Here is a 27091-nt window from a genome sequence, read left to right as displayed (position 1 = left end):
GTAGGAGACAGTTCCTTTGGCTCCAGGTCGTGACCTCGATTGGGATGAAGAGATGGCCAAAGCACAGTCACATGACTGTGTTCCTGTTCTTTCAGAACACCCGCTGTATATTCTTTACACATCCGGAACAACGGGGCTGCCCAAGGTATTTGCTCTCTGAGGGATAAGTATCTGTAGCGGCAGAATTCTTGTGCACCGAGAACATTAGATTACTGACTGAGAATGCAGATTGTACCTAGTGGATTAGACTTGGGTACTTTATATCTTAAGGGAATGTTGTGTTTAAATCTTGAAAAATATTAATTACGTTTAATGTCAAATGCTTTGACCCGATTTCTTCCAGAATCTTCACATATATCAGCAAGTTGCAATTGCTTTAGTAAGCTCTTAAGATGAATGGATATTTGATCAAACATCAGTTGGTTTAATACAATTTTATAAAACTGTGTTTTAAATGAAATATTTTTATTTTCTAAATTGAGGTATAACTTTTGTAGAGTATGGAATTGATTTTTGATCTAAGGGAATTTAATTCTTTGTTATAAATGCAAGTTTGAGAATTGACCTAGACAGTTTGAACAACAGGCAATTTATCCTGAGTATTGAACTATGTGATTTGCAGCACTGAAGACACTCAAGAATTTTTAAATCCGCTTACATGAAAGATGTTTTCACAAGACAAAGTTAGAAGTATCAATATTTTTGAAGGTGTCAGATAACAAATAAATATCACTTTTGCCTGTATCTCCAACTAATACTCTTTCTTCATACAACTTCATAAAGTCTTGCCATGTCATCTTCCTAGTCATTTTTATTAAGGAGTTCAATAGTCATTGAATCATAAAATTTTAGTGGGAGAAGAGACTTTCATGATCACTTGCACCCTGGAGAGCAGTGGCCTCTTTATTAATATTCGATTTCTGTAGCATCAGAGTTCTGAGAATATAATTTGTTAATATTCTTAAAATAGTGGTTCCATTTGATTAGTTTTTAAAAAGAAAAATTAAGATGTTCCATAGAAAACTCACTTGCTTGTCAAAAAAGGAAACATTTGGTAGGGAATATATTCTCTCTGAGGACAGAGACCATGTTTTATTACATTTTAGTCTACCTTCGTATCTTGTATGTAGTTGGGTACTTAATAAATTTTTGTTGAGTGCATAAATAAATAAGTAAATGCATATACATAAATATATTTATGTCATTGTAGAATCAAAATCTTTTGATTTCTGTAACAGCTTTGGTCATCTGAAAAATATTCCTTCATGGTGTTGACTGTGCCTTGTTCAAGCAGTCCAAATGATCTTCTGGACCCAAACCATAGCCCTCCACCTTTTGCATTTCTGCATTATGCACCAGCCACCTAGAGTCTAATTGAATGTTTGGCTGTAAAATAAAAGGGGATTCAGAAAGTTATAATCCTATAGAAAAGTATCAACATGAGAGGAAACCCCCGACCCTGAAAACATAGTATAACCTAACCAAATAAAAAAGAACCCTCCAAAAATCACTTTAGCTCCTGTAAGCCTGAAGGATTCTTATAAGAACATTTCTGCCACTTCAAGAGTTTAAATTACCCTGAACTTCACCATGGCCTGGATGGGGATCTTTATGGCAGGAACAGAAGAAGAGTTTGTCGGCAACTCAAAACTGATTCAGCCAATGTGGGAGAAATGACAGTAACATATACAGCGTCAAATTTGGAAAGTGGTGGTTCCTGGTTCCAAATACGGAAGGATCCTAGCTTTTCCAGGTTGTTTCTGGGTAAAGAACTTCTCTTCTGGAGTCCTAGATGCCCAAACTGAAGATCGTTTGAAGATTCAGTCATTCTTATTTTCTTCCTAATGTGCCATCCTAAAGATAATCTATTTCAGATTATAGATCTCTATGTTGAATTCAGGTCCATTCAATATACGTGTATTGCGTGTTCATTCTGTGCAAAAGATATGAGTGAACCACAGTCCCTTCAGTCTAGTGGTTTGAAATATACATGAATGCAGGCGGTGCAAGGTAGACTGTGATCCTTGCTCTAAAAGGACAACACTATTTTTTTCTCTCTCAGGGAAAAGATGAGATTGAATTGTATCTGAAGGATTACAGTCAATAAGTTCAACAAATATGACTGAGCACCCAAATATGTGTCTGGCTGTCTTTTTAGAAGCTTGTACTCTATAGCCAGGACCCAGGCATGAAACAAAGAGCTATGGAATATGTGAAAAGTGTTATGAACAAAAATAAAGCATGGTAATGGGACCCAGTGGTGGGAAGAGTGGGAGAGCTGTTCCATCAAAGAGTGGTCAAAGAAAGCTCTTATAAGATGACATTTGAAGGATGGATAAAACTTCTTCATAGAGTGGCATCACCGAGAGCAGGTCAGTATAGGCAGAAAGGGTTAGCATAAGCAAAGGAAGTTTCCAGGATGGCTAGTGCATCTGGTACAAGTGAGGAGGAGAAATGACTAGATATATAGGCACGGGCCAGACTCTTAAAATTTAGCCAAGAAGTTTAGGTCATATTCTGTATATAAGGAATGGAGGGCACTAATGCTACTGAAGAGGGAGAGAAGAACATGAAGGAAGGTAAACCCTTGCACCATTTTGTTGGGAAGATAGACAGGTACACACGATGGAGGCAAGGAGATTCGTTTTCAGGCTTTTAGGACTCTACTTAGGATAGCACACTTAATTAAGAGGAATCAGATTTTGTTCAAAGATAGGAGTGAGGAAGGGTCCAGGATTTGACACTGAGAACATGGGAGAATGGTTTTTGCATATTTACTAAACATAGGAGGTGGTTTAGGGCAGGGGAAACTGCGAGTTTGGGGACACATTGAGTATGATGCATCTTTGGGACATTGACGGGGAGGTGCCTAGCCAGAAGTTGGAAGTGAAGGTCTGGGTCCAAGAAGTGCATCTGGGTTGAGTGATAGACCTTTGTGGGTCATCATTGTAGAACTTTGGTGTTTAAGCATGGAAGTGAGGAGATTTCGCACAGCAGGGCCTGCAGAAGGGCAAGAAAAAGACATGTCTCAGGTCCCTCAGAACTACTTCCTTCATCCCTCTAGTGCACTTTAGAATTTCAATTGTGTTGAAATTATACATTGTCAACAAATCTTTATGCTACTTTTTTTATTCTACCTTATTGCTGCTAGTTTTTGTTTACTTATCTTCATAACATTGCATGTTTTCAGAGGTTTTAGAATATATTTCATACATCTTTGACTCCACTATGTCACTATCCTAAAAATTGGGCCATGATAAATCCTCAGAATATTTGTTAAATGATCTTTTACTTCTCCAGTTAGTTCCCAGACTCCTCTTTATTCATAAGATTCTCATTTCACTTTGGTAGGTATAATCAGGATTAATGGGATCTGAAATTTTAATATTTGGATTCCCAGAATAGAAGTACAGGAGAGATGAGCACACATACATTTATGAAGCATTTAAGTATAAATTTCATGGCATCATATAATTTGTTCTCTCAATCTTTGATCTTCATGAGGAAAAATAATGTTGTGAGCCCATAAAAATATTCTGCTTAAAAATACTCATTTCTCATAGGCACATCTAAGACACTCATAAGGCAATCTGTTCTTTGGTTAGAAGTTGCAGATATATTTAGGGCATATTTGCATCTCTGCATCTGCCAACCCTGGATTTGTCAGGTTGCTGTATGAGAGGTTAATCTGTCAGCTGCTGTAAATAATCCAGCAACCACAATTGAGCTGCTTTGCATACATTTCTGCAGTGTTGTAGGCCTCTATCCTATTTACTTTGGGTGCCTTTATTCAAGATACTTCAAAGTACTGCACGATGGAAGAATCCCTCATCTGGATGGGGTGTCCTTTGGGGAGAGGGAGATTTAGTGATGGTCATATGTATCTTCTTCCAGCTTGATATCATGAAGGGACAGTGATAATCACACACACGCACACACTGAAGGAACAAAACAGAAGTCCAGTGCCAAAGCAGAAAAGGAGAGCAGGAGAAAGGGGGAAAGAAAGCAAAGGATTGAAAGGAAACCATGAGAGGACTTCATGCTAAGAGAAAAAAGTCAGGCAGAGAAGACAAATACTGTATGAATTCACTTATATGTGAAATCTAGAAAACGAAACAAAACAAAACAGAAACAGACCTATGGATACAGAGGACAATCTGATTGTTGCCAGAGCAGAGGGCCTGATGAGGTAGGCAAAATAGGGGAAGGGGATAAAGAAGTACCATCTTCCAGTTAAGAAATAAATAAGACACAGGGATACAATGTACAAACTATAAGGAATATAATTAATAATATATAACAACTTTGTATGATGACAAGTAGTAGCTAGATTTATCATGGTGATCACTTCCTAATGTACATAAATATTGAATCACTATGTTGTACACCTGAAACTAATATAGTATTGTATGTCAAACGCACTTCAAGAAAAGAAAAGGAAGGAAGGAAGGGAGGAAGGGAAGGAGGGAGGGAGGGGAGGGGAGGGAGGGAGAAAAAGAAAAAAAGAAAGAGAAAGAAAGAAAGAAGAATGGATAAAGAAAATGTGGTTCATATATACAATGGAATATTACTCAGCCATCACAAAGGATGAATACCCACCATCTGCATCAACATGGGTGGAACTGGAGGGAATTATGCTAAGTGAAATAAGCAGAGAAAGACAATTATCATACAGTTTCACTCATATGTGGAACATAAGGAATAGAGCAGAAGACCATAGGGGAAGGGAGGGGAAACTGAATGGGAAGAAATCAGAGAGGGAGACAAACCGTGAGAGACTCCGGACTCCAGGAAACAAACTGAGGGTTACAGAAGGGAGGTGGGTGGGGGGATGGGGTAACTGGGTGATGGGCATTAAGGAGGGCATGTGTGGTGATGAGCCCTGGGTGTTATATGCAACTAAGGAATCATTGAACATTACATCAAAAACTAATGATGTACTATATGCTGGCTAACTGAACATAATAAAAAAAAGAAAAGAAAAAAACCAGAAAGAAGCAAGTGAACAAAAAAGAAAGAAAGGCATAATGAGAAGGTGGTAGGCCTTTGGTTCTGATGTGCATTTACACAATTTATGTCACCTTTATTCCTACATGTTAGGTGGCATTCGTATTTCCTACCCTAGAACAAAACATAGGAGAAAGTCAAATAAAAAAGCAGTGAACTTTTTTTTATCTGTGGTACAATGCTTGCAGTTAAAATGCTGAACTTGCTATACCTTTGCTTCTTATCTCACAGTTGTTCAGATCAATAAAAAATTATATTGCTGCTAAAGTATCCTCCGTAGAGGCAGCTTCAGAGCCCTCCAAAAGCCGGCAGCAAGAGATTTTATGTTTGATGCACTATCCCAAATGGAACCATTCCATTTCTACTAATACGAATCACTAAGTTCAACAAGTTTCAAAGCTTTCTCCTGAACAAAGAAGACTATTTAAAACAAGAGTTGTATTTTTCTTACATGTGCTTATTCACTCAACTGTTCACGTATTGAATCAGTCAACAAATGGATTACATGCCTACTCCACGGCAGTTACTGTGCTGAAGATGAAGAAGCATTCTCAGAATAGGGGGGAAAATGCAGCCCTCAGTCCAGCTGGTCACTCCGAGGACGTGAGCCAGCCCGGGAGCCAAGGAAGAATCAGGAGAGACACTTAACACAAACTGGGGTTGGGGACAACTTCCAGATGAGGTGGCACTTTCATGATGTCTTTAAGTCGTTCTCTGATGAAGTAGGAGCTAACCACGTTTAGGGAAGAGGTGCGGGTGGTGGTTCATTCTAGAAAGAGGGGATATCATCAGTAAAGCCATTATAAGAACAAGATTAGTATTGATCTGTTGGATTTTTTAAGTAATCAGAACTCAATCTTTTAATTCTCAATTCACTTGACCCCAATCATCATCTTGTGATGGATTTCTTGTATTTAGGTAAAATATTTACCCTTTCTTTTTGTTTTTTTCCTCAACTTGTCAGGTTGAATTGAAACATGCATGCACATATGCATAAGCATATATATTTACACATAGATGTGTGAATAAATACATATATCATGGATGAAAATATGCATATTTGTTTTATATAAGCTTGTTACAGAGTAGGATGACAAAGGGGCTCAACTTAGAAAGTATGAAGTTTTGTTGAGTACTCTAAACTTTTCTTACCTGAGTATTTTAAGATTTGCTTTTCAGATTTTTATAAATCAACTAAGGAAAAAAAACCACTTTTAGGATGAAGAATCCTAAACTCAAAATCTTACCACACTCAGTCTTTCTTCTTCTTCTGCTAAAACCCATATTGTTCTGTATTTTTCTTAAGTTGTGGCAACCAAAACTGCATACCACACTTGATGCTGACATGTTCTCTTTTATATTTTATGTTTTACTTTAATGGCCCCATTTATGATATTTTGTGGTTTTCCTTGTTTTCAAAGGAAGCTCATTAAACTGGAAATCATAAAGAACCATCTGGGATGATTCTGTGGTCCTATGCATGGGTGACTAATAACCAGCCTTTAATTTTACCTGTGTGGATTGAAGTTTTAAAATGCCCATATACATTAAAAATGTATTATTATTGTTGTTTTGTTTGTTTTAAAAAGCACCTTTATGTTGTCTCCTTTTGCATTTTTGAGGTAGAATTCACTTTCATGTCTTTATTTGGGGTATAGAGTGTTATTCCCACCCAGAAGTCTTTTCAAGTTTTCCAGTAGACTTTAAGTGTTATGGCTAATACTACAAATACCAGAACAGTATACTGGCAGGTTACAGGGCTTTTCTGACAATACATTAGTTTATCCAATGTTTTAATTTTTAAGGTAGATAGAGTACAAGTACATAAGGAAAGTAATAACAGACATTCAAGAGAGTAAAATGCAGCATGCTTGGGTTTTAGGGGTAAGCACTGATATTGATTAAGTGTTTTTACCTCATACTCAAGATTTCAAATATGTTTTATTTATTTATTTATTTATTTTAAAAAAGATTTTATTTATTTATTTGTCAGAGAGAGAGACTGAGGGAGAGAGAGAGGGAGAGAGCACAGTCAGGGGGAGTGGCAGGCAGAGGGAGAAGCAGGGTCCCCGCTGAGCAAGGAGCCTGATGAGGGATCATGACCTGAGCCGAAGGCAGACACTTAACTGACTGAGCCACCCAGATGTCCCTCAAATATGTTTAAAAGAGTTTTTAGTTTCTGATTTATTTTGACTATTAGAATATAATGATTTCATTTTTGAGCATGATTTATGTGTTTTCAGAGACTGAACAAAGTTTCTCTTTTGCATTTTAATTATCATTACCTGGAAAATGTGATTACAAACAAGAAACAAACAAAAAAACGCTTTATCATCTTATTTTTAGTCACATATTAATATTATAATAAAGAAATTCTCTTTTTTAACCTAATCTTTCCATTTTTATTTTACTTTCAAACTTTCTATGAAAGATCTACATGAAAGAACATGGAATTACGCAGGTTTTTTTCCTACACCATATCAAATACTCAGAAAATTAGTAATTATTACCCAAATATTTTGGAGGCAAAGACCAAATTTCAGATCTATTATCTAGATTAATGAATGGTAAAATGATACTTGACAGAAATTTTTATACTTATCCTTAAAAAAGATAAAAATAAGTGGATATCAAAGACCAATGAAAAACAGACATCACGGCTTTCCTCTATTTGCTCCATTTCAGTTTTTTTTTTTTTTTTAAGATTTTATTTATTTATTTGAGAGAGAGAGAATGAGAGACAGAGAGCATGAGAGGGAGGAGGGTCAGAGGGAGAAGCAGACTCCCTGCCGAGCAGGGAGCCCGATGCGGGACTCGATCCTGTGACTCCAGGATCATGACCTGAGCTGAAGGCAGTCGCTTAACCAACTGAGCCACCCAGGCGCCCCATTTCAGTTGTTTTTAATGAGAATCTTTGATGGCAACCTTTAGTTGTTTGGACATTTCTGGCTTTGGGTGGTATCAGCACAGGGAAAAATAAAAAGCCAAAATTGCTAGAACTAAAGAGATATTTTTGTTAATAGGATACTAAATTATAGATAATACTAAATTATAGATACTTTATAATTTTATTTTATTTATTATTTTTAAAGATTTTGTTTATTTATTTGACAGAGAGAGACACAGCGAGAGAGGGAACACAAGCAGAGGTAGTGGGAGAGGGAGAAGCAGGCTTCCAGCCGAGCAGGGAGCCCGATGCAGGGCTCGATCCCAGGACCCTGGGATCATGACCCGAGCCGAAGGCAGACGCTCAACGACTGAGCCACCCAGGCACCCCGATACTTTATAATTTTAAATGTTTTTTCATGCATGGTCTCATTTTTTAAGTCCCACTTTTTTGGCATCAAATGGATTTAAGCACTCACCATTTTCTGGGGGAAGCGGCATTGGTTAATAATCCTTTAAAGAAGGGTAAAGGATAAAGTCCCCTTGAGAGGGAAATAGAAATTTGATAGTTTATTCCTTAAATTATCTTTTTAGTTTTACAAATGAATTACTACTCATGTTTTTTTCTAGCCTTTTCTTCCTTTTTATCATTCTCAGTTGATTCGTCTTACCCTTTTTACAGTATAATCTAAAAATGTACCTAGTTATAATAATATTTTGAATTATTGATAACAATGAGCTCTAAATGCAGGGACTGGTAGATGGACAGAAAATTCTAAAACATCTTAAATGAAATCATTACTGACATTACTTATCACTGTCTACCATAATATATGGAGAGCATATTATCTATGAAAAAAGGCTTCACTTTTTCTTCTCTACAAAATGAATAAAAAATTTGCAAGTTGATGACTATCAAATTCCTCAAGGTACTGAATCATAAAAAAAGATCTCAGTAAAACAAAGTAATGAGGGAAGTTCATGGAAGATAGTACAGAATATACTGGGAAAATGCACGTGTGAAACCTACTGGCAGGGGACTAAGGATTTCTGATACTCCGATGGTGATCAGGAGAGCCAGCTGCATGCTAACCGTGTCATACAATGTAGAAAGTAGCTGTCAAATGCCAAGGAAGCTGCATGAGACATTTGCCAAGAGGCCAGGTGTTTCCGCTGGTAGATAAAATGTGTTCCACAGCTTGATACCTGTGTTTTATTAGTGGTACCTGAGGAGAGCAGCAACTTTAGTAACTAGTGGAAAGTCAGTTTGTTTTTCATTTCTCTGATTCACGTATGCACGTTAAAGCTTCTGAGTTACGCTAGAAAGTTCCAGCTAGTAGTACGTGTATCAATTAGGGTCGTGTTTGCCTTTAGGTAAAATAATTATTTTCTGCATAGAGTAATATTAATTGCTCTACTAAAGGGAGTTTCAAAATTCATGTGAGTGAAATATAGCTTGTTTTTTTAGCAAGTATTCACTTGACCATTCTGAATATTCACATAGTTAAGCCTTTTTAAGCCAATGATGATTAATGATTATAGTGAAGCAATAAATGCAATTATTAAATTTATCATCAGCTTTTATTTATGGTGACTCTTGTGCCAGTTTTCAAATATTAATCTTGTGTTAAAGTTGAATATGTTCAATATCACGGATAGCTGCTAGAAACTGGTTAATGAAAGCCTTAATACTGTGATGTAGCAATCCCTACTTTTGCCCCAAATGTAATAGAAGGCAAATCTGTCAGCCTTAGATCCGGCCCAGGAGGATTGCTTTGTCAGAATTCCAGAATTCATCATTAAAGGATTGTTTAGCTTTAATACTATACTAGCACGATCCCCAGTATACCATTGTAATGAGGCTCCAGTTAGAATATGACTTTATTTCCTCTAAGCATCCTATTATTATTTAATAATATTAAGGGATAGCCGTCCTTATGTTAGCCTGTGTTTGAAGAATACAATTACCTTTGACTTTTCTGTGCACTTAATTTTGAGAGTTTCCTTTTTTATTCTGGAAAAATGTCTGTAAATGTAATGTCATTAATTTATGTCACCCCTGGAAAAAAATTTTTATTACTTGTGGTTCTGTGAGGTCTTAAGTTTTCTTTAGAAAGTCAAGAATGGTCTGTGTAAATGGATTCTAGAAGTGAACTGATGTAGACAAATGTTTCTGTGTTTATGATTGGGGGAGCCAAATAAATATTGATGTAAATACAATTATATGAAAGCCAAAGTAGTATGTAGTTTGTAGAATATAAAATAATTTAAACAGGGACTTTTTAAGATGGATAGTGTGAAGGCAGATAATCTTTTAACCCACTGGTTGCTGATGTTGACTTCACGTTTTCTCTCCTTTAGGGTGTTGTTAGACCCACTGGGGGATATGCTGTGATGCTAAACTGGACAATGTCTTCTATCTATGGACTTAAACCTGGAGAGGTAATTGTGGCTTTAAATTCATGATACATAACATTTCCCTGGTGAACACTTACGTATTTTATTATCTTCTTATTTTTTAGGTGTGGTGGGCAGCCTCTGACTTAGGCTGGGTTGTTGGCCATTCCTATATCTGTTATGGACCTCTTCTGCATGGGAACACGACAGTCCTATATGAGGTAATAAAATGAAATTAATACCACCTAAAGATAATTTTTTTTTACTGAAACTTTTAAAGAAGTAGTTTCTAAGTGCGAACAGAAAAATTTGGATTGGGGGCAGGAGACATTTTTATATATTCTTCCAGTTAAAAATATAATTTCAAAAGAGAAAGGAATAAAGAAAAATAATAGCCAGCTTTTTAAATTGTGCTGAAGAAAGCCAGTAAAAATTATATTATGAAAAACGTATACTAATCAGCTTGATGTCTATCCCTAAAGGATTTCTAGAAAGTATTATACCAAAGTTATTGCAATAGAATAAAGGTGTTTTTTTTTTAATAATCATTCCCTTTGAAGTAAACAAAATAAATCTCCACACTGAATACCTATAATGAATTGTGCTATAGGTAACACAAATGTAACAGAGCTGAAAGTGCTACTCTAAGTATTTATATTTAGAAGTATTAAGCTGCATTTAGAGCTGAAGAATATACTGTTCTTGTGCATTTACCATCGGCCTTTTTTTATTTTTTGAGTTTTTTTTTTTAAAGATTTATTTATTTATTCATAAGAGACAGAGAGAGAGGCAGAGGGAGAAGCAGGCTCCCCGCTGAGCAGAGAGCCTGATGCAGGACTCGATCCCAGGACCCTGGGATCATGACCTGAGCCGAAGGCAGACGCTTAACCATCTGAGCCACCCAGGCACCCTATTTTTTGAGTTTATTTGAAACATGATTTTAACACCATGAAAGGGGCTCAGTTGTTTGTCTTTATCCTGGAATGATGTGCTCAAGAAGAGTGTAGATGTTTTACAAGTATTTTTATGTAAAAGATTAAATATAATAACTACATTCTAAAACCTTTCATCTCTACTCTGCTTTCTTTCATACACTGTGTAAACATCTTCTTTTCTTTCTGATAACAAAACAAAGCTTTTTAGACCTTTGCCCACTTCTAGCTATCCCATCTTTATTTTCTTCTCCACTAAACTCCTTGAAAAAAGTACCAAATCCACACTGTGTGAATTTAATATTCTTCTAGTCACTCTGTATCCCATTCTGGTGCAATTTCTGTCCGCATCACTTCCTAGAATCTACCGCAGCAGAGGTCAACAGTGACTTCATAAGTGGCCAAGTCAAAAGGTCTTCAGTCTGATTTTCTTTTCACTCTCTTGGCGCATCAACCATGCTGTTTCCTGCAAGTAATTCTCTCTCCTCTTGAGCTCCATGTCCTTTTGCTGTTTTTCTGTCTGTTTCTTCTTCCTGGCATGACTTTTCCCATGACTTTTCCTGTGTCTTTCCTTACCAGGTTAATTCCTACTATACTTGAAGACTCTGCTTAGATGTTATCATCTTTTCAAAGTTTCCTCTTACAGCCTTTGGTTTTGTTTAGTGCCCTTTCCATGGTTCCACTGCCCCCTGAGCATATGTCTATCACTGATCACTGAGCATACTGTTTTGATATTATCTGTTCATATCTAGTAGACCGTGAGACCCTCAAGAACAGTGCATAGCATACACTAAACACTCAATGAATGCTCATGAAAGTAAATTGAGCTCTATGCCTCTGTTCTCCTATCTCTCAGACAGCTTGACCTCCTTTTTTCTCTTGGTTTCTCTTACTTTGGTCCTAAACATTGGGGCTTATACGGGTATTATTCCTAGCCTTCTTTTCTCATTCTGCTTATATTTTTGGGGTAATCTCCATGTAGTTGGATTTAGTAGTACTAGTTAAGCCAAGGCTTCCGAGTACTCCTATTTCTGTATCAGATCTTCCTGATGAGCACCAACTTATTGTTAGCCCATCTTTGGATGTTCCATACATGGAGATGGTGAGTTCAGTTCGTGTCATCTTGAGCATAAGATGTGTATGCCTAAACACCACAGAAAAATCCATGCTGTCTCTCCCCGCCCCCCAACAGCAAAAGCTGAGTTTAGACTTCACATTTATCTAGTTGTAAGGAGGAGCGGTAAACCTCCATCTTCCCATAGGGGTGTCAGAGAAGTTTGACTAGGGAGCCAAGACTTTTATCCCTGCCTAGTAGTAATGAGGACCCGTCAAACTTGCAGTGACAGTGAATCCCATAGGGGTCTGGACTTATACCTCCTCCCATCAGTAATGAGGTACCCCTCTCACTCCCTATTGGGGTCGTGTCAGAGAAGGCCATGCAGGGAGCAGTAACAGGACACTCTTACCTCCCCCAGCCAGGGAGTTATCAGTGGAAACCCACTGTTGGAAGTGGAACCCAACCAGTAGCAATGAGAAGCATTCTCCCAGTTGGGTATCAGTGGAAGCCAAATGAAGAATCCGGATAAAAAGTTTAATTCAAAAATTAAAAAAAATAAAAAGCCTTCAGAGAACTCTTGTCTCTTAAAAAACATAATTTAAACCCATTTGCCTAATACACGTGATTGATAGTCATCTGCCTTTTGCCTATATTTAAAGTCTTATCTCTGGTTCCTGGCCTCTGACTCAACTTTCCACTTAAAAATCCTGTAATATGGGCACTTACATGAGCAGAACTGGAAGTGATTGAGTTGTTCCTGATAGTAAAATTCCACTTTTGTGCTGATCATGTTGCAGAGTGATCCTTTTTCTTAAGGGAGCAAGTTAAATATCATCTCCTCTCTGGTATTTCCTTTGCTTTCCTCAGGCCGATTGAGGTGTTCTCTGTGCTTCTGTTATACCGTCTAGATTCCTCTGAACTTGTAGATTCAGTGCTATGATACTGGAAACTGAGGACAGGGGATGTTTGTCATTTCTGTGCCCCCCACCCCGTGCCTGGCACAGTGCCTTCCAGGTGGTAATTAATCAGGGGATTAATTGACTACTTGACCATGCAGAATATAGGGAAAAAACTTGCTTGCTGTATTAATTAAAACAAAACTAAAATAAACTGAAAATGAGTTCTGACTTGTCACCAGGCCAGCAAGTGAAAAAAATATTTATTAACCTCTGCAAAATGATCATCTCATTTGTCCCCCAATTTTAGGTGTATTACCAAATTAGTAATATTTTATTTTAGTCTGATTAGTGTTTTTTTTAATTTAGGAAGCTGAAATCTCCCATTAAAAAATTAAAAATACATTCTTTTTATAGTGAATAGATAACAGATCCTTCATGAACTTCTCATAGGATTAACTTTTCTAAAGAGAAGTAAAATCATATACAGCTCAGTATGTTCAAAGTTTTATTTTCATTTTTAATGAATTACAGCATTTCAAAGCTGTAAGGTAGATAGTGAATTGGTGAGTGTGATGATATTTTTACATAATGATGAATTTTGATTTAATAAAAATTGATGTTCTGAACTACTAGTTCATTATGTGCCCAAGTCATCTAGAGTTCATAAAACATATGTCTTATTGAATGTAAATGGTCATGATATTTTATGAATGAATAATGAATGAATCCTTTTTCTCAGCAAAGGTAATTTTTTTATATTCAGGAATTTAATACACATCTATAACTACATCGGCTGAAAAAACTCAAAAATGGTTATAACTAAGTTGGAAAATCAGTTTAACTTCTAGACACCCACCTGAAACAATGTGTGTTTCAACATGAACGCATCAAGGGGAAAATACAATTTTCGTTTCTGCCATAGAGGACACATAGCTCTGCATTTGCAGGGTGAAAACATATTGGAAATCCTGGTTGTCTGCTTTGGCTTTAGCTTCTTGATGATTACCAAATTTGTAACACAATTCTGTTTCTTTCATTAAAACAGACAGACAACAACCAAAAAATAATCCCACAAAAATTCTCAATTCCCTAATCCGCTTGCAGTTAGAACACTCTCTTCATCTTGGAAGGCTTGCCTAATTCTATGGTCCTCTCCCATTGGCATCTGTCACCATCATTCCATTATAACAGCTTTTGATAATTTCCCTGGCTATCTTTATTTTTCCAAACACTAATGGGCATTTTCAGTCCTAATTATTCTTGGCTTCTCAACCCTTGAAAGTTGTTGAATCCCTCTCTTCCCTTCTAAGCCACAGCCTGCTCCTGTTTTCCTGACGTTGTTCTAATGCTCATTCCTGCTATAGGAATTTGCCCATTTGTTGTCTGAAATATATTCCTCAGCTCAAGTGTGTCTTCCTCATGGAAGCCCTCCTTGACCTCTCTCACTAGGTCAAATCTTGTCCTCATGATCTCATAAGTGCCTTAGGTTTTTCCTCCCTGGCTTGTGTCCCAGATCCAGTTACTTTATAGGCCCCTTTGATTTGCTCATTTGCCCCTGTTTATTCTAAACTCTGAGAGGAAATAGACCATTTTAGTGTTTTCTCACCATCAATTCTCAGCTACTAGTCTTTTTTTTAAAAAAAAGTATAGGGGTGCCTGGGTGGCTCAGTTGGTTAGGCATCTGCCTTTGACTTGGGTCATGATCTCCAGGTCCTGGGATCAAGCCCCGCATCGGGCTGCCTACTCAGTGGGGAGCCTGCTTCTCTCTCTCTCTCAAATAAATAACCAAAATCTTTAAAAAAATATATATATATATATACACATTAATACATATATTTCATATGTAGTCATTTATAACATAAGCATTATTTCTCTTGAATTTTGGTCCAATGCCAATTGAGAAATACACAAAAACCTGGAATGAGTCTGTAATAGGTAATAGGTGTCCTTAGCTTTGCTCTTGACATGTGTTTGGTTCCCAAAAATATTTGTTAAATACATGCCTGGATGAAGATATCAGAAAAAAAAAAAAAAAACAATAACTTGATTTTGTAAGTAAAGACTTTTTTCTCGTATGAAGGAATATGTAATTCTAGTTATCTTTACCAGAGAATTGCATGAACAACTTAAGTAATAGGTTATTTTTTTTTAATAAGCAAAGATTTACTATTACTCATTGAACTGGACATATTTAAAGTATGCAATTCTAGAAGCCAGTTTAGACTGACCAGTTAAAATATGCAAACCAATTCTGAACAATTCAGTCCTCATTTTTGAGAGGAAGAAAATAAACAGTGCCTTTTCAGAAATTTACTTTATTAATGGAGCACTGATTCCAACAGACCTAACCCCAACAACATACAGACCAAGACATATTTGGTATACAGTGTGGTCAGAGGAGAAATGAAACAAACAATACTTCTTTTAAAAATTTTTTTTATTTTTATTTTTTTTAATTCTTATGTTAATCCCCATACATTACATCATTAGTTTTAGATGAAGTGTTCCATGATTCATTGTTTGTGCATAACACCCAGTGCTCCATGCAGAATGTGCCCTCCTCAATACCCACCACCAGGCTAACCCATCCTCCCACCTGAAACAAACAATACTTTAATCTAGGGACTTTAAGGTAGAAACAAATTTAGCAACCTGGTATGTATGCGTAGACCCGTGTATGTGTTGATAAGTGATGGTTATACTCAGACATGCTTTTTGGCTTCTTTCTTCTGTTTTGTATTTGTCCCCTTTTACAAAAAGCCTGTTATCTGCAGAATCAAAACCCAGCATTTTTTCTCAAGGTAAAGAAATCTGGCTGGGCCCTCTTTCTCCTTATCTTTGCTTGGGTACTAAAGTGCAGTGTGTACCTTGTGCACACATTTCAATTACATAATACAGTGGAACCCAGGCTTATATAATGGCAGCAATGTGGCTAAGCAAGAAATCAACTTACTTGAAAAACATCTCCCCATTGTAGTCCTTCATGAGCCTTTTTATTTCTGAAGGGTCCGTTACATTGTCTGACCTTTCTGATTTAATTTGAGTCTTCTCAGTACACCTAAAGGTTGATCAATTTTATCTTCTCAAACAATTCTTAGTTTTTATTTTTTCTATTGTTTTTATTCTCTGTGTGATTTATTTCTACTCTAGTCTTTATTATTTCCTTGTTTCTGCTAACTTTGGTCTTATTTGTTCTTTATCTAATTCCTTGAGATGTAAAGTTAGTTCATTTATTTGAGATCTTTCTCTCTTTTTTTAATGTCAGGGTTTATTGTTATAAACTTAACCTCTTAGTATCCCTTTTGCTGCATCCCCTAAGTTTTGATATGTTGTGTTTTCATTTTTATTTGTCTTGAGATACTTTTAAAATTCTTTTTGATTTCATTATTGACCCAATTGTTGTTCAAGAATGTGTTGTTTCCACATACTTATGAATTTTACTGTTTTCTTACTCTTATTGATTTGTAGTTTCATTCCATTGTGGTCAAAAAAGATCCTTGGAATGATTTCTATTTTCTTAAATTTGTTGAGACTTGTTCTGTGGCCTAACATGTGATCTATGCTGGAGAATGCTTTCAGTGCCCTTGAGAAGAGTGTATGTTTCTTTGCTGTTGGGTGGAAAGATGTTGACCAAGGTGTACAAAGTTTCAGTTATTCAAGATGAATAAGTTCTGGAAATCTAATGTACAGCAACATGACTATAGTTTAAAATACTATATTGTATGCTTCAAATTTGCTAAAAGGATAGATCGCAAGTGTTCTCACCACACACACACAAAAAAAAAAAGAAAAAGGAAATCTTAACTATGTGAAATGATAAGTATATTAATTAGCTTGATTGTGGTTATCATTTCACAATGTATATACATGTATCAAAACATCAAGTTGTACATTTTAAATAATTTTTATTTAAATTTTTGTTTGTCAATTATACTTTAATAAATCTGAGGAAAATTATATAAAACTGTAAATAAAAATATACAAAATATACTAAAATAGGTTTTACCTTAAATAAAAAAAAAAGAAAGCTCCTTACTGTTCTTTGGCTAAGTTATTACCTAGGATGGAATGTTAATTACTGGTCACCTTCTTTTAGATTTCTCACATGACTAGTTGTCCAAAGATACTTATTTCTGAGTTTATTTTTCTCTGTGTGCCTGTGTTTTATGTTGGAGCCAGCAAGTGCAGCTAGTGTCATGGCTCCATCAACAATATTTATTGGTGCCTGTTGTGAGCTCAGTATTTTCTAGGGCTTGATAGGGAAACAGAATAAGTATGTCAGAGTCCCTCGTTAGCTCAGCACTGGCTCTGCAGAATTACCAATTCCAGTGCTCTGCTTCATTTACTTGGCATTAAAACTTTCAGAGGTAAGCGTCTTTTTAGTGGAACAGATGGACTCTTATGACCTGGGTGGAAGCAATGGCTAATTCATTGGAGGGTAGCCTCATCACAGGGCCCCATATGGTCGACTCTCTCAGCAATCTGGGAGAAGGCCGGGGAAGAACCAAACCAGAAGAGATAGCACTCTCTCTCTCTCTCTCTCTTTTTTTAATTCAGCTTTGTTGAGGGATAATGGACAAAACTGTAGGATATTAAAAGTGTGTATCATGTCATCTTTAATTTCTTTCACCAGTGTTTTATGGTTTCCGGAGTACAGGTCTTTCACCTCTTTGGTTATGTTCATCCCTAGGTATTTTATTCTTTTTGGTGCAATTGTAAATGGAGTGGTTATCTTAATTTCTCTTTCTGCTACTTCGTTATTAATGTAGAGAAATGCCACTGATATCTGTGTATTAATTTTGTATCCTACAACTTTACTGAATTCATTTGCTACTTCTAGTAGTTTTTTGGTGGAGTCTGTATATGTATGTATAGTATCATGTCATCTGCAAATAGTGACAGTTTAACTTCTTCCTTACCAATATGGACGCCAAGCTGTTTCCCAGAGCCAGACAGAAAATCTTTGAAGAGATTCCTCTGTTGAGGAGGCTCTCATATGCCTAGAAACCTTGGTTATGGACTCCTTTTCAGAATCTGGTCATATTGACTTACCTCCCTAGGAAAATGAATATATGCACATTAAAAAAATCAGAATACTCATAAACTTGACCTGAAGTCCGGTCAGAAACCCTTCATCTAAAAGATTAAGATATAATCCTTTCGAGCAGTAATACAACCAAACAAAACCCTCAAACTGAAATTTAGTTTTCAGAAGTCTGGCAAAAAAACAGGAAGAGTGGGTGGCCTGGGGCTTTTCTTTTTGACTTTGGAGAAAGGATAATTGTATTCAGGGTGCTATGTCCTATGAATCATAATATATATGTACAGTCTGGAGTCTAGTTTATAGAGTAAGACATAAAGAATGAGGCAATTCTCCCCAATTATTTTCTCAGTGTATGGTCCCCTATAGTCAGATTTCGGTTATCAGTATATTTTTTATTAATACTTGGACAGGTGGGAAAAGGCTAGTGTTGAGTTCTAGGCTCATCCCCTAGGGTAATGAGGCAGGTGGTATTGCCTAGCTTCAGGTAATGCCTAGTATCTAAGGATATGAGGCAGGTGGTATTATCTAGCCTCAGGTAATGCCTAATATCTAAGGACTATGCATTGGTTCTCAGCCCTGGCTGCAGATTAGAATTACTTAGGGGACACATGAAACATAACAATACCAGGCCCAATTTAAAGCCAATTGGATCAGACTCTCTGGGAGTAGGGAACAGACATTGGCACCTTTCAAAAGCATCCTAAGTGGAGCGTCTGGGTGGCTTAGTCGGTTAAGCGTCTGCCTTCAGCTCAGGTCATGATCCCAGGGTCTTGGGATGGAGCCCCAAGTTGGGCTCCCTGCTAAGCTGGGAGTCTGTTTCTCCCTCCCTCCCTGTCCCTTCCCTCCCCTTGCTCATGTTCTCTCTCTCAAATAAATAAAATCTTTAAAATAAAATAAAGCATCCCACACAATTCTAATCTACATTTAGTGTTGACAATCATGGGATTGAGTCAAATTAGATGGTAGTATGGATAAGATAAGGGAAAAAGCAAGGTGGCCACATATCTCCACAGGTGAGGACCATGGAATTATGGGAAATCTCTAGCAAATATTCAATGAAGTGAGTTGATATAAATTTTTAGTTATCAATTGTATTTATAAGCAAGTTTTTACTCCTTTAAAGGGAATCTGCTATAGTATCCTAAATCTGAAGGTCTTAAGGCATAGAACAGTTCTCTCACAGGGCTTTTTTTTTTTTAATTTTATTTATTTATTTTTTTAATTTTAAAATGTTTTATTTTTTATTTATTTTATTTTTTAATATTTTTTTATATTCTGGATACAAGCCCTTAAGCGGCAGTAATGTTTTCAAGATTGGAACAAGATAATGTGAGTTATTGAGAGAGGAACTTTAGGGAAGAAAAAGCCCATTTTTAAAAGAGGTTGTACACTCATTTAGTTCATAACTTCAAAACTCACAAAAGGGTAAAGAGTGCAAATCTCACTGTCCTCTGTTCCCCGCTGTTCAGTTTCTCTGACTTGGGAGCAGTCATCCTTCTGTGTCTAATAGTTCATTCTTACACAAGCAATGCCCCCCTCCTTTATTTTCATACAAATGGCATCGTCCGAATGATAGGCACGCTATTCTGCATTTCACCTTTCTTTCACTAAATATTATACCCTGGGGAACTGCTTATGTTACAACAAGTCTCAAGTTTAGATGTTGCATGCTCAAACTTTCATCCCTCGGTAAAGACACAGGCATGTAGTAGAGATTCAACAGATGTTATTGCCAGTTTCATCCCACTTCCAAAATAAACAAGCCAGCACTGCTGCACCTGTCTGCTGAAATTAAATTCAGAACCAGTCTATAAGAGATGTTGCTGTCTTCACCTGAGAACTGCAGCACAAACATGCCTTCGGTGATATTCTCAGAAGTAGTGTTCAAAGAGACCAGATGTATTTTTAATCCTGCCACAAAAAGAGGCAGAAACCTCAGTTAACTTGGAAATTTTTATGTCAAAATCCGAGAAACTACAAGTAGCTTTGACACCAAGCCTTTGGATAAACCGAAATCATAGGATTAATAAAGCAAGTGATTTTTTTTGCTCAAAGATCTAACTTTAGTGTTTAAGCTTGTCTTTGTCTTGGTAAGGTGCTGTCTTTCACTACTTTCCAGTGCTGTCACTGAACCTCAGTAGGGATTATGTGAGAAGCTGAGACATCACCTGGTTTTCTAACTCATAGTCTATCGTCTCTGATTCCTTAAAACTTAACACACTGAATCGTAAGTGGTAGAAAATTATATGTGCAACTGAATCTTCAGGAATTTATCTGTCTTGGTTTCTATGCTTTGTACCATCACTAACCACATTATAAATATTAGCAGTTGATGTTTTATAAATCTCTGGGGTTAAAACTTCATGATTTATAACAGCCAAAAGCTTAGAATCTCTGCTGTGCCATCATAGGGATTGCTTTTTGCTTTTGGTTTCTGGGCAGCAACGGACACTTTAGCCTTTAGTTTGGGCAAAGGGAATAAAAGCAAACGGCAATGACATCGGTTTGAGTTTTGAAGGGTTTTTAAGTTATTGTTACCTTTTAGCCACATTACTGCTTTCGGTGTGTATGTTTGTTAAAAATCCCCACAGTTTTAGAATCTTCCTCCTTTTCAGTTGAATAGTGTTTGGCTGTTGTTCCTCACTGAATATACAAGTTCTGGAATCAGAGTCACTTTCTCCAGGCAACTCAGTGTGGTTAGTGTGTTATTGGTTATTTTTAAAAAGTATTGTAAAGGGATTATATTGCCTGCATGTGCACGCACGTGTGTGGATGTAACAAGCTTGCGTATGTGCAAGAGGGCAGGGGAGAAGAGTGTTCAATAAAACCAATAAGCCATTGAGTCACTAAATTCTAAAATAGTGAAACATAGCATTGGATAATTCTGTGGGAATGGACAATAAAATGCAAAAATCTGAACCTTTTTGAGCTCAACTAACTTACAAACGAATAAGGTGAGATTATATACATCACTTCCTTCCGTGTCCTAATAGGAATGCTATGTTATCATGATTTTTATGCTCAATAAATAGAATATTGATGAAAATGTATTTGGTGTGGGTCAGAATTGCAATACTAATTATTATATTATTTATAAAAAGATATGGTAGAGTTTTTAACTAATATTTCTAATGTTTAAGCTGTCATTATCATTAGACATAATTAATTGAAGGCATTGTAAAATACATCAAATTGTGTCCTCTATGTAGGTAATCATGGTATAGCATTTTGTTATGGCACTAATATCACCCTTTAGTGAGTATATTATCTTTGTCCCATGACACTGGAACTGTAGTGGAATTCAGTTCCAGTTGGCTATAAAATATCTTTCTTCAGTGGATGTCAAACTACTTTAAAATATTATCTCAGTGCTTTTAGCTTTCGAGGAAATATTGGAAAAGTGATTTATTCTTATTTAGCGGGCAAGAAAATGGCAGCATAGACAGGGAAAGTCAATTGTATAAGGTCAGTTAATAAATCATCTTTATGTGGGTGAGATCAAGTTTCCGAAGTCACAATCTAGTACACCAGGGACTGAACAGTGCCTAAGACAGATAGAAAAAGTAAAAGTCAAATGTTTACCTCACTTGGTTCAAAAGAATATACCTGCTGGTTCATTTTAGACTGATGTGCTCAAAGCTTCAAAATTTGTGAGTCAAGTTATGTATATGAGTTGCCAGATTATATCTGGCAGCTTTTTATACTGTATTAACATGTTGACCTGTATGAGGTGGTAATGGAATAAATTGAAGTCAAGTGTTTTGGAGTTTTGGAGTAGTTGTGATAATAAAAATGAATTTCTTTTTGCAATAAATACTTCGGTTTTAAAAGAGCAAGAGAAAAAGCAACAGAATATAAGAAAGAGGTTATATTTTAAAAAAAGAAAATATACTTACATTAAAGAATATTAAGGGTAATCATTAAAAAAAAAAAGAAAATACAAATTAATAATGCCCTATCCAAGATCCAAGTAGATGTAGATAGTGAATCGAAATTCATGAATAGCTGTGGTCGGCCTCTTCTTATCATCTGTTCATTTATTATTCTCTGTTGGGGGAGATCTCTGTTTGCTACTAGCAACTTCTTTCCTCTTTTTACCTTATCAGTATTTCCCAAGTGTGTTTTCCAGAAGATAAGATCCATGAGATATGCATATAGGGGCTGTGGACAGAGAAGTTTAGGAAAGATTACATATAGTAGCTATCTTTTGGGAATTCCTAATGTTCTTTAACACTTTAAAGTCTTCAAGAAATGGTCGAAAATCAGAAACCTTTTTTCCTTTTTTTATCCCAACCCCTTCCAAAAGGATTTAACTGTGAAATATATATGTAATACATATATATATTTTTAAACATATACATATATTAAAATTCCAGGCACCTTGCTTTAGAATCAAAAGACAAAGTAGCAGTGATGTGAATGGATTGAGGAATAAGGGGATATAGTTGGGCCAACATAGATTCTATGGAACACTTGGAATTTTTGTAGAATCACTGATTTATGTATGCTATGTTCATTTTCCATTTCAAATAAACATCTATTAAAAAATGCTTTGGGGAGCGCCTGGGTGGCTCAATCGGTTAAGCAACCGCCTCTTGATTTTGACTCAGGTCATGATCTCTCAGCGTTGTTAGATCCAGCCCCACATCAGGCTCTGCGCTCAGCATGGAGCCTGATTGGGATTCCCCACCCCCCTGCCCCTCCTCACTGTGTGCTCTCTCTCTCTAAAAAAAATAAATAAATAAAAAATGCTTTGTGTCCTTTTGATTACATATTCTATAAAAATTGTTAGATTTTTATTCATGGATTTTCCATTGAATTTGTAAAATATCATTTTGAAGGAAAACATAAATTTGGGGATATCTTACTGAAGTTTTTTTAAGTCATAGAAGTTGCTTCCCTTGGAGTGAGGCATTTAATTGAAAAAGTCATTGTTCAGAAATCACTGTGATTCCATATTTTTCTCTTTTCCCAAACACTTTGAGAATTGTTGTTGTCACTTATATTTTTTTAAGATTTTATTTATTTATTTTTAGAGAGAAAGAGTGTATGAACTGGGGGAGGGGCAGAGGGAAAGGGAAAAAGGGAACCTCCTGCAGACCGCACTGAGCAGGGAGCCCAATGTGGGGCTCCATCTCACGACCCTGGGATCATGACCTGAGCCAAAATCAGGAGTCCACCGCTTAACCGACTGAGCCATCCAGTGCCCCTTATTGTCACTTTTAAAAGTAATTATGAAAAAGAGTGTTCAAGTTAGAAATTCACAGCAATCATATTTGTCATTTGGTCTACCACCCAAAACAAGGTATTTAATTTCTTGGCTAACGGAAGACTATTTTATATTATTAAATTGAATGTGATATATATTTCCTGTCCTTTATCTTTTGAAACTGAAGAAAGGAACAACTGCAGTTTGAAAAGCTTTTAGGATGATGTAATGGAGCAAATGGCCTCTCTGAAGCCTGGGCATTGGTTTGTTTTATTTATGATACAACGTGGGGATATTTTAAAACCAAGATTTGTTGAGCACCCCATTTTATTAATACCGCTGTGTTAAATGTGTAAGTATTGAACTGTCAATGAAATATGAGACCTTTTACCCAGTGACATTTTAAATGAATCTCCTTGTAGGGGAAGCCTGTGGGAACACCCGATGCTGGTGCTTATTTCCGCGTGCTCGCGGAGCACGGAGTTGCTGCCTTGTTCACAGCACCGACTGCAATTAGAGCCATCCGTCAACAGGACCCTGGGGCAGCCTTGGGGAAGCAGTACTCTCTGACAAGGTGAACTTGGGATGCACAGGGCAAATTACATTAAAAACTGCAATCAGAATGAATAACGGAACATTGTATTTTTTTTTTGGCACTGCGATACCTCTATGGAAAGAGCCAAAAGATTCTGGATGTTATTAAGAATGACTGTTCTAAATAGCTTTGAATTAGAATTTTAACCATACTATGAATATTTTTTAATACCATATTGTGTTTATTTCAGTTCAGATCTTACCAAAATATTTCTCTTTTTTAAACCACCGTGCTCACATTTTCCTTAAAGTAAAATGCTGACTATGGCTTAAAATGCATTTATACATATATAAGAGTATCTGACTGTCTTTTGAAAATAGAATAATAGTGTAAATAGAAGGAAAATATTTGATTTCGTATATAGAGATCAAATGTGAAAATTATAGTCCGAGTTAGTGTGGTTGAAAGAGTGGAGGAAATTGTTTTTCTTTTGTTTTGTAATAATAGGCCCTGAATAGTTTAAATATTTTTTACTGGTTTATTGACATCCATTTCAGTTTAATGATATGTATATTCGAAGATAATTATAGCAATTTGTATCTTCAAGGCAGTTTCCAGCATCAGTTCTTTTTGAACTTGTTTGAAATTGGTCCCTGCTCTCAACTAAAAAAAGGATTTTGTAGTTTCTTCAAGTCAAAAAATGGCTTTGAATGATTGTTTTGATTTTTTTTAAGTTAAATGCCAAGTGTTAGGAATTTTATGTTGTGAAAACCCAAAGAAGGAGTCAAAATAGATATCATATACCGATTGCAGGTGGAAGCAAGAAGCTTTCAGTTTGGGCAGTCAGTGGTTTTGTTTTTGGTTCTTGTCCTTCTGTTTTTCTGTTTGATGAGAAATTAGATCTGAATTTACATAAAATTTTACTCATAATCTAAAGAATACACTCATTAAAATAAAAGTGTTCATAAAATGAACCTCCCATTACAGTATTTCTACTCACCCTCAGTTTGTCCCTTCATTTACTACATTTCAATTGTATTTTCTCCATTTCAGCCAAAAGAATAGAAAAGTAGATTTTGGTAAGAACATCTTAGGCTGTATACAGCCTCCATGGCTTAGACAGTTCTGGGAAATTTTGAAGAAACCGTGATTGTGGTTCTTTGCACCGTCTCTTTCCTAACAAATGCATTCTGATTGCAGGGTGTGACGTTGTGTGACCTGCAAGCCAAGGAAGGTCTCTTATTTGCTACATCATCTTTTCCCATTTGTACATGGGTTTTAGACGTTATCCGTTACTGTGAAGGCAGGAACCATTTCTAATTTTATTAACGTAGAAAGCATCCAGTAGTACTGAATGCCTATTATATCATCACTTTTTTTTTTTCAAACTAATACTAATACGGAGTATGAGATTTTAGTGTAAGAGAAATTTCAGTAAGTTCCCCCTGATAATGCCCTTCTGTCTTTAGGCCCCTAAGTTATTCGTGATGGCGTGCACATATGTTTTTAATAGATATTTAATGATGTAGACTCTTTGACACCCTCAATTCTTCAAATCACTACCGTTAATAAATGCAAACATTTGCTGATTACCTACTATGCTCCAGTGCTCGCTTCGGCAGCACATATACCTACTATGCTCCAGGTATAAGCAGTTTAAGTTTCTCTCATTTAGTTATCACAATAAGTAGGAATTGTGATTATCCTCATTTTACAAATGAGTAGTATTAGGACCAGAAAGTTTAAGAAACTCTTTGGAAAGAAACTAACTCAGGCAATCTGACAAGGGCCCACATTCTTCACACAGACATATTCTTCTTATGAGAGAGAGTTAAGAAACTCACTTGATCCAGAGATTTTTGTCATTCATGGGATAAAAGCAGCTTTTACCTCTTATATATTTTTAGCTTATTCAAATAATACCTTCACTGAACTTCTGTGATAGATTCTGACTTGTGAACTAAGGGGATGTTGGACCTCAAAAATCCAACTATCTGATTTTAAAAACAAGGAAACCAGAGTCCAAAAAAGTTAAGTTTGGGTTAGAGACAGAATAAAGACCAGGACTCAAGTCTTTTCACACAACTATACCTTTCGTTTTATATTTATGTTCAAGACATTTCATTCTTACTTAGTGAACTGACATTCACCAGGTATTATAATTGCAGGCTCATGATTGATCTGCAGAGCTTGCTTTCTCTCTTCTCTTATAGGACATTTCAAATGATGAAAATGTATTTTTAAGATGTGTTACATATCTCATTAAAGATTGTTTTAAAATAAATTTGGAGATTTGCCAAAGATTTTGCCTCCCAAAGCAAATTTCAGAACGTATTTGAAATAGGGAACTAAGCAGAACTATGAATTCCTTTTATCATAGACGATTAGAAGTCAGAAGAACAAATTAGAGGTCATCTAGTGCCAACATCTCATTTCACAATTGAGAAGATGTTGTCACAAAGAGGTGAAGTGACATGCCCAGGACTACAGAGCTACCCTGCAGCAAAGCTGGGATGAAGCAGTACCGTGTGCTATAGTTAAGATTCTCGCTCTGGAGTTAGACACACTGGGTTCAAGTCTACCATTTACTGGTTGTGTGACCTCAAGAAAGTTACATAGCCCCTCTGTTCTTTTTGCTGTTTTTCTTTTTTTGCTCTCCCTCCTCCTCCTTCTTCCAGAACATAAGTATAGTAATAGTACAAGAACATAATGAAATTAAAAGGCATATTATCCATGCAGAACACTTGGAACAGTTTAACATAGACTGTCATCGCTCTTATCATTATTATTATTTTGCTTTCTAATATACTGCTCTTCTTCCTCACATCATGGTGATTTATTTTCCCATGATCTGCCAGTTCAATCTTAATCAAGTTAGAAAAATTCAGTTCTGCTACTTCCATTCAAGGTATCAAAGTCCCTAATACTCAGATGCAGCCCTTCTTTTCCAATTGCATAATAATGAGGGATAATCCAAAAAAAAAAAAAAAAAAAAAGCAGAGCACCAGAGATGAGCTCAAAAATAAAGTAAACGTATCTGTGGATTGGAAATAGAATCGATCTGCAAAGTAGTAAGCAGGGCTGAAGCCAGAGGCTTGGCAGGTGTGCAAGCAGGCTTTGGCAGC

General features: G+C 36.3%; 1 protein-coding gene across 1 annotated transcript in view; it reads left to right on the top strand.

The window, feature by feature from the left end:
* ACSS3 (acyl-CoA synthetase short chain family member 3) overlaps positions 1-27091 on the top strand; it is a 140339-nt gene that overhangs the window by 55323 nt on the left and 57925 nt on the right. The window contains exons 5-8 of the mRNA XM_021689851.1: positions 5-145; positions 10255-10335; positions 10416-10511; positions 23854-24005. Of these exons, the coding sequence (XP_021545526.1) occupies positions 5-145; positions 10255-10335; positions 10416-10511; positions 23854-24005 (470 nt within the window). The remainder of the gene's footprint in view (positions 1-4; positions 146-10254; positions 10336-10415; positions 10512-23853; positions 24006-27091) is intronic.

This window comes from Neomonachus schauinslandi, chromosome 5, assembly GCF_002201575.2.
Source record: "Neomonachus schauinslandi chromosome 5, ASM220157v2, whole genome shotgun sequence".
Lineage (NCBI taxonomy): Eukaryota > Metazoa > Chordata > Mammalia > Carnivora > Phocidae > Neomonachus > Neomonachus schauinslandi.
The sequence above is the reverse complement of the archived record's forward strand: the minus strand, read 5'-3'. Positions and strand labels throughout refer to the sequence as shown.